At 45.2% G+C, this 7771-nt stretch overlaps 1 protein-coding gene across 1 annotated transcript in view; it reads right to left on the bottom strand.

Annotated features, from left to right (window-relative positions):
• Positions 1-7771, bottom strand: part of RNF10 (ring finger protein 10) — a 33626-nt gene that overhangs the window by 3173 nt on the left and 22682 nt on the right. The window contains exons 7-14 of the mRNA XM_042780616.1: positions 6913-6917; positions 6743-6868; positions 6089-6377; positions 5738-5871; positions 4606-4723; positions 3850-3951; positions 2760-2915; positions 641-741 (exon numbers count right to left, since the gene is read on the bottom strand). Of these exons, the coding sequence (XP_042636550.1) occupies positions 641-741; positions 2760-2915; positions 3850-3951; positions 4606-4723; positions 5738-5871; positions 6089-6377; positions 6743-6868; positions 6913-6917 (1031 nt within the window). The remainder of the gene's footprint in view (positions 1-640; positions 742-2759; positions 2916-3849; positions 3952-4605; positions 4724-5737; positions 5872-6088; positions 6378-6742; positions 6869-6912; positions 6918-7771) is intronic.

The following is a 7771-nucleotide window of genomic DNA, read 5'->3' as shown; positions in this document are numbered from 1 at the left end:
GCTACTTAAAGGATAGCTAAGCCTGTCTTTCCCTTCCCAGAGTGAATAGGAAGGAGCTCTGGTGGTGTAGTGCCTAAGGCATTTGACTGCTAACCAGAGGCTGGCGGTTCACACCCACCAGCCACTCCTTGGAAGGAAGATTGGGCAATCTACTTCCATTTGTTATGGATAACACATGAATAACACCTCAACCAGAGGTCTTAGACCTGTCAAAATGGATATATCTATCCCCAACCCCTTGGACAGTTCCCACCACAGACATACCCAATTATTTGTTAAATAAGCAAAATTCTGATTCACCCTCACCTACTCTTGGCCTCTCTCCTGGGTACATCATATCTGAGACTAACACCATGCGTTACCCTCTTAAGAAGGTCTCCCATGATCCTTAGGTCAGTGTAACATTAGCCTGCAAGTCTCTCCTCAGAGGGGATGTCCATGAACATCATCTGCTCTCAGCCAACTCTCTGCTGCCTTAAATTTGGACTGGCAGTGAATTTCCCTCACACCCATCAGATGACTCAGTTCTTCCAGCTGTACCAGAATGAGAGGCAACAACCTCTGGGTGAGGTTCTGGAAAGAGCAAGCAGCAGAGTTCACGATAAACACCCTTGGTCTGCTTCCAAAGCAGAGGATTTACCTGGGCAAAGGAAGGGAAGGGAGGGTCTTCTTCCAGACTCCCAACACAGAATGAGGGGCTGCCCTGACTGGCAGTGGGTGACAGAGGGGTCAGCAGAAAGTCTGAAAGGGAACCAGAGACCTGATTATGAGTCAAGTTCAAAAGAGCTACTGTCTTCTTCAAAAAAGAGATGATCTCCGAATCAGGTCTATGTAACTACCATCCCCCCAAAAGCCACCTTGACCCGACAACCATCAACTCTGACATCTTATAAAGAACGTGGCCTATTAGTGATCATATAAAGGCGGCGATGGGCCCCTTTGAACCTCTAAATCCTGATCTCCCCACAGTATACTGAGAGAAAACCTTCATGGTTGTTAACACTAGAAATCATGGTGGAATCTTAGTTCCCCAGTAGGGGAACCCTTTGCACATAGGCTGGCTCTCAAGGCCAAGGTATTCTGTCATTGGCTGGTTTTATATGGCTGGAAAAGCTCCAGGAAAAGGATATAATAATACTCAATCATGTCAGCTTTCATGGCTCCAGCCAGCAGACTGCTATGACCTGGGAGTATTCAGTTAGGTTCCAAGACACATACACCACGTGAAGATACACACTTCCCCCGATACCGCCAATGATTAATACTACTCCTCCTCATTCCTTCTGACCTAGAGTTGAACACTTCCCACACATCAGTCTCTTTGCCACCCTGATCACTGTTGGGAGAGAGAGACCTAGGGTCTCTCTCAACAAATGGCCCTTCCAGAGTCTGCCTGAGTTGTTTAGGCTTTTTATTCCTAGGACCTACCAACTAATGTTGCCTACACATTAAAGTCCATACCTCAATTATCAGAAAAGCTAGTATGTAAAAACATCTCTATACCACAAAGCATGTATCCGATGACTGGCCATATTCCTTCTAAGGAGAAGAGCATCATGGTCGGCAGGCCTCATGAGACCCAGGTTCTAGTTCCAGTCTCTGCTACTAAGACCACTGCCTTCATTGCAAGTTCCTAGTCTGCACAGTGATAGGCATATGATCAGAAAGGTCGCCAAGAGGTTTAAATACGCTGGCTTTGGATATTTGGTAAAATTGCCAGAGAAATAAATCTCCCAAGTATCAAAAAGTATCCATTCTCCAGATCGATGAAGATCAGAAACGACAGCTCTGAAATTATAGTCACTATTATAAGTGTTTAAAGAGCTCTGGTGGCACAATGCCTAAGGCATCTGACTGCTAACCAGAAGGTTGGCAGTTCAAATCCACCAGCTGCCAATGGGGCTTTCTACTTCCATAAAGATTTATTGCCTTGGAAACCCAATGGGGGTCACGAAGAGTCAGAACCGACTCAATGGCATTGGGTTTGGTGGTTTTTAATTTTCAGTGTTTAATTTCATTAAAACATGAATACATTCTTTCTCTGTGAAAAGAGCATAGAGAAGGCTAAAAGCTCCTTTGAACCACCTCTGGATCCTGACTCTACATCCTCAAATGGAACCTAGTTACCCAGCTTGGATCATTCCCATCCCAATATTTTCCTATACCTTTTAGGCATGTATATATATATATAAACCCACTTAAAAATATTTTATTTTGTGAATTTTTTTTAACCCACAAATAGTATGTTGTCTTGTTCTACAACCTCCTCTTCTCTTAAAAGTCTATCCATTCAAAAATGGAGCTGTTTCATTCTCCAATGGGTGTGATGTATTTCAAACACTGTAATTTAGCCGTTTACCTACTGGCAAGCTTTGTTAAGTGTTTCCCTATTTTTGTTATGACAAGCGATGCTGTAACAGGACACATGCAAAGAGATCCAAGCATACATGAGAGTACTGCAAAGGTAAAAACTAGAATAAAATAGCTGGCTCAGAGGGAAGATCTACAGTTGAGCTTGGTTTAGCGATCCTTGAGATTTTTGGAAGCTGGCAGAGCACAGAATAGCCAATGGGAAAGGTGATCCAACTGGCAAGATTTTGATGTACACCTCAGGAATATAGCAACTACCCAAAGGTAAGGTTATTCACCTAACCACCACACTGTTCCACAGGGTTGTATATTCAGACACTAGTGCTTGGCTTAAGGTCTGGGGCTGGTGGCTTGGCTGCATTCTTCAAATCCCAACTTTATTTACTTACCTGCATGGGACACAGGACTTCTGCTGAGAGAAGAAAGGGAGAGGGATCCATGGGCCTCGGTGCTGCTGGGACCCAAAGCAGAATCGGAGGAGCTAGTATAGGAATCGAAGGCAGGAAACTGCTGTAGATTCTCAAGGGGAATGTGGACTTCTGGGTCTGCAAAGGAAACACGAGACAAGTAGGGTCATTCAGATCTTTTCTAACAGTTGAAGACAGTCAATATGCCTAGCCCCAGGGCCTGGAAGATGCAAAAAGAAGTCTGAAAACCCAAATCTGTACTGTCATTCTACAATATATCTTTGTTTTAATACAAAAACCCTGCTCTATTCATAATTGAAGGCAGGTAATAAATGAGAAATACACTGTTCCCTCTACTTATTTTTTAATATTCCTGTAATAAAACATTAACAAAAAAAAATCTTGTCCCTGAAACATCAGTTTTCTCAAAGTTTAGGACATATGCCAAACAGCTTCACAGTATTGGGTCCCAGGGGATCTACCTGTATAATGTTTAGGAAAAAGCACTATGTCTTATCATATGGAGTTAGAACAGTTCACTTCTTTCCCTAGCCAAGGACGGATTCCAAGCAAGCAACATGCTTGCTGTTCAGTGGATGACTAGGCCTTCAGGCCTCACTTACTCCCTGGGTTCACTGCCATTCGTGTGGGAGCCCCAGATGAAAAGATACTGTGCTTACTAGTAAAACCCCCTTAGTGTACTTGCTAGTTTGTCATGGTCACTATTAAATCACACTCCTATCGAAGAATATCACATTTCGAAGAATCACCCCCTGAATTCTCAGCAGATCTCCAGTTCCCATCCTCAGAACAGATTTTTTACCCACCACACCAAGGCTGAATTCAATCTTAACTCTTACTTCGTGCTATGCACTTGACCCATAATAACTTATTTACTTAAAACAACAAGGCTTTGGAGGTGGTACTTTCATGATTCACATCTGGGAACCGAAGCAAGCAAATGGTAGAACTGGGATGTGAACCCAAGCAGTCTGGCTCCTGGGCCCTGGCACTGAGCCTACACACAGTGAGGCACACAGTGCTGGTCGAAGGTGAGGCTTCCCGGACTTACACCTGCCCTGTTTCTTGTTTTCCTCCATCTCAATCCTGCGCTCTCGGCGGCGTTCCTCCCGAGCCTTCTTCTGGCGCTGACGCTTCCTCTTCTCAATGTCATCTGTGGGTTGATCAGACCGTGAGGACACAGGCTCAAGACAATGCAAGCACGAACTCCTCCTGATTAACTCAGAGCTAAGCGCACACCCAGTGGGCCCAGGTGGACGGGCTGAATGGATAGTGTGTCAGCAAGTTCTGAGACTAACGATATAGCACCTTACGTTTCCTCCCACACTGGGTTTCTAGCCACAAGTATTCCTGAACCCTACTCTCCAAAAAAAAAAAAAAGACCAGGTTTGCTGGTCTGATAGAGCCTGACAGAACCACTAAGACTATGGCTCCTAGCTGCCCTTCAGGTCGGGAATTGAACTCACTCTTGTGGCTTCCAGCCAAACAAAAGATAGGCATATGAGCTGAACATTAGGTAGATACACTCCTTGGAGGGATCAGTCATGGGAGAAAGAAGGGCTGTGTATGCACACGGAGACAGTTCAAGGGGCAGGAGGGCATGGAGGGATGGACACAGGGAAGAGGTAACTATGGGAAGGAAGGGAGAGGGGAGCTGTTGCACTGTGGGAAATTACAGTCAATGTCATGAGACAAAGTGTATGTGAGCTGCTGTATGGAAAGTGAATTTGCTCTGTAAACTTTCACCCGAATCACAATAAAAATTAAAAAAAAGAAAAACAATCCCTGAACCCCTCTCTCAGCTTACCTGAGAACATCTCTAGGGTTTCTTTAGAGACTACAGGAGGCTGCAGAGCCAGTTCACAGATGCTGAACTCACAGGTAAGAGGCAAGTGAGAGAGATATCTATGACGCTGCCGGACATCCTAGTTGGAAAAAGGACCAATACACACAAATGAGACCAGGCCAACCTCTTGAGAGCAGAGATTTCCAACCCAGAGACCCAACAGTATACACTCGCAGTCAGCACTGGGGCTCTAAATAGTAGTACTCAAGTTACCACCGTTTTTGAAAAGATAAACAGAAATTGTTAAATAACTTACAAGAGGACAGAATCAGCAACCACAACCAGATCTTAGGTCTGTGCTACCAATGAGTGAACTGAGCCTGGCAACAAATGATCTAAAGCTAATTAGTTGCTTCTGGTTTTCTGAGGTACACTGTTGAGGGAGGAGAACAGAAAACGTAAGAGTATTTGTTGGCAAAATAGCTGGGAACCAAGGTCAGTACTAATGGTAACTGGGAGACGATAAAGCCAATTTCCCTACTGAATGACGCTTGGTTCATGAGGGTAAAAAAAAAAAACATGAGGCACATCAGTTTGTTTTTTAGTTCTGTTCTTTTTCCTATGTATGTTTTAGTGGAAAATTTATCCTCCTCAAAGAATTTCTAATTTTGAGGCTTACAGCACATTTGTGATGGATAAAGGGACAATTCCCAAGGCTAAAAGTTCACATATGTAAGTACTAGACAGTAATTTATTTGCTGAGTGAAAGATGTACTTGAAGCCTGCATAGCCTAATTAAAGTTTTATGATGACACAATAAAGAGCACTCCACCGCATTTTTTAGGCACTTCTTCCAAGTAATGAGAAAGAAACAAAAACTCTATCTTGAATATCTTCAGAGAAACAGGAGAGATCTATCTTCCCAAGCGACAACGAGCCTGAGAAGCAAAGAGCAGTGTCACCGATTTAACAAGCCCAGGGAGGGCCCTGGCAGGTAAGGGAGCAATGTCTATCTATCTTAAAAGGTCGTGGGCAACAGCACTGATAAAAATGCATTTAACAAATACCAAACTGAAGGTCTGTGGATTTAGGTTGCCTTGGCCTATGAGACTAAGTGCCACCCACCACCCTCCCGCTCCTCGGGGACGCCTACCTCAGACATGGAGTACCCGACGATCTCCACCACGGTGGCCGAGATCTTCTCGGGGCTCTGCTCCAGGCTGCCGTACTCCCGCACCAGGCAGCGCACATTCACAGGGTGCAGGAACATGTGCTGCCCATCCTCCGCTGAAGACAAACAGTTCTGTCACACAACAGCCTTGGCCAGCACTCAGGCCAGGGTCCCTCCTTACAGCTAGGCCTGCCTCTCCCGCCCCACTCCAAGAAGTACAACACATTCAGTCTCTGGGATCTACAAGGAGATGCTTCCTTCTGCTTCAAGAGCCAGGTCAACTCGCAGAAGCATCTCCATGGCGACCCAGCCCTTATACAGGGGAATCCTCACCTTGGTAAAAGTAGTAGCAAGGAGAGCTGCTTAGGTGTGTGAAGCCTGGCTTGGTGATGCGTTCCTGCTGGCTGGACTCAGTACAAATGGTCCCTTCCCCAAGACTGTCATCTGCTAGCTCTGACTCATCACAGGCCTCTGACAAACCCTCAGGCTCCAGTTCAGATGCTGCCTCCTCTTCCTCGACCAGAGAGAGAGCAAGAGGACGAGAAGAATCCAGAGAACAAATTTCCATGGTTTCTTCATCAAAGGCAGACAGATACTCTAGCATGCCCTGCTGGAACAAACTCTAGGTCAACAGATAATAGACGTCCTGCGTTCAGGAAGCAATGTGGCAAAAGTAGACACTGGGACCAAGCTCTCTCCATGTTTATCTCAGCTGTCACATTCACTAATTTAACGTTCCTGGGGAAAGAACTACTAAGCAGGCAGGAAAGCCCCCTCCACCTTCAAAGTTCATGTCTTGATTGCAGTCAGTATCATGAAACTAAATGTGTATGAACTGCTGGGTGGAAAACGAATTTGTCCTCTAACTTTCACCCAAATCACAATTAAAAAAAAAAAAAAAAGTTCAAGTCTCCCAACATTGCCTGCTGCTCAACAGCATCACCTGAGGAATGCCAGCTACTCAGTCTGTAACAGGGTCACACTAACCTTCCGAGGTTGGAAAATGGGCTCCTTCGCCAGGGGAGCCATCAGCACCAGTTGTTCCAGGGCAGCGACGACACGGGTGACCTCTCCTCTGCTTTCAGTCAATCCTGACAGCGCCTCCTCCCGAGTCTAAGGTCACCAGAGAGAAGACCAGAAAGCTAGTTTTCCAGAACCTCAGCTGGAAGGGCAAGGGCTTAAAATGGTGTCAACAGGAGCAAAAATTAAAAGGCAACAAGATGCAATGGGAAGGGTTTAGGTACCTAAAATCCTCACTCTTTTAAGGGAAACAGGAGGCACAATGCCTGTTTGCCTCCTCAGCCTCCTGGTAAAAGCTTCTGGTATCCACAAAGGACCACAGTCTGCTCAGAATCTTTGGAAGTGACCATGACAATACTAAAAAAAAGCTTCCTGAACAGAAGTCTAAGAACACAGGACTTTAACCTTCTAGGTTTTATTAACTATGCTCAGAGAGAGCCCCTGAATAGGAGGCAGGGGTCTGGACAACCCCTACCTCAACCTGGACAGGTCAACTTCCCGTGTAACTTTTCTTCTAACTAAAACAACATTAAAACAAATACTTCTGCAGTGTAGAAAGACAACAAAAATTAAATACATGGGACCTTGCCTAAAGACGATCTGGGTATCAGAAAGGGAGGAATTCAGACCACCTTCGTCCTGTGTGTGTTAATCTAATCACCTAACCCATGACTCCATTCCCTCATCCACACAAAGCAACAGGAGTATACACCACACTGGAATGTAAGCATAGCAAAGGTATCTGAGCAGAGCTGTCCACTATTCCACTTAAGTACAGTGCTTAGTACAGGGCCTGCCATATGCTAATCACACAGAGAAGGAGGACTTTCATTACTTTAATCTACATCAATGGTTGTTCAAGTGGTGCCTGGGGAGGAACAGTATCAGAATCACCCTGGAACCTGCTGTAAGGTAAGTTCCAGAGCCTACTGAGAGCACACCAACTAAATCAATCTCTCAGAGTGGGGCCCAACAACTGATGATTCACATACTTGT

Source organism: Orycteropus afer, unplaced genomic scaffold (genome assembly GCF_000298275.1).
Source record: "Orycteropus afer afer isolate SDZICR_OR568_19922 unplaced genomic scaffold, OryAfe1.0 scaffold00048, whole genome shotgun sequence".
Taxonomy (NCBI): domain Eukaryota; kingdom Metazoa; phylum Chordata; class Mammalia; order Tubulidentata; family Orycteropodidae; genus Orycteropus; species Orycteropus afer.
This window is presented reverse-complemented; position numbering and strand designations above follow the sequence as displayed.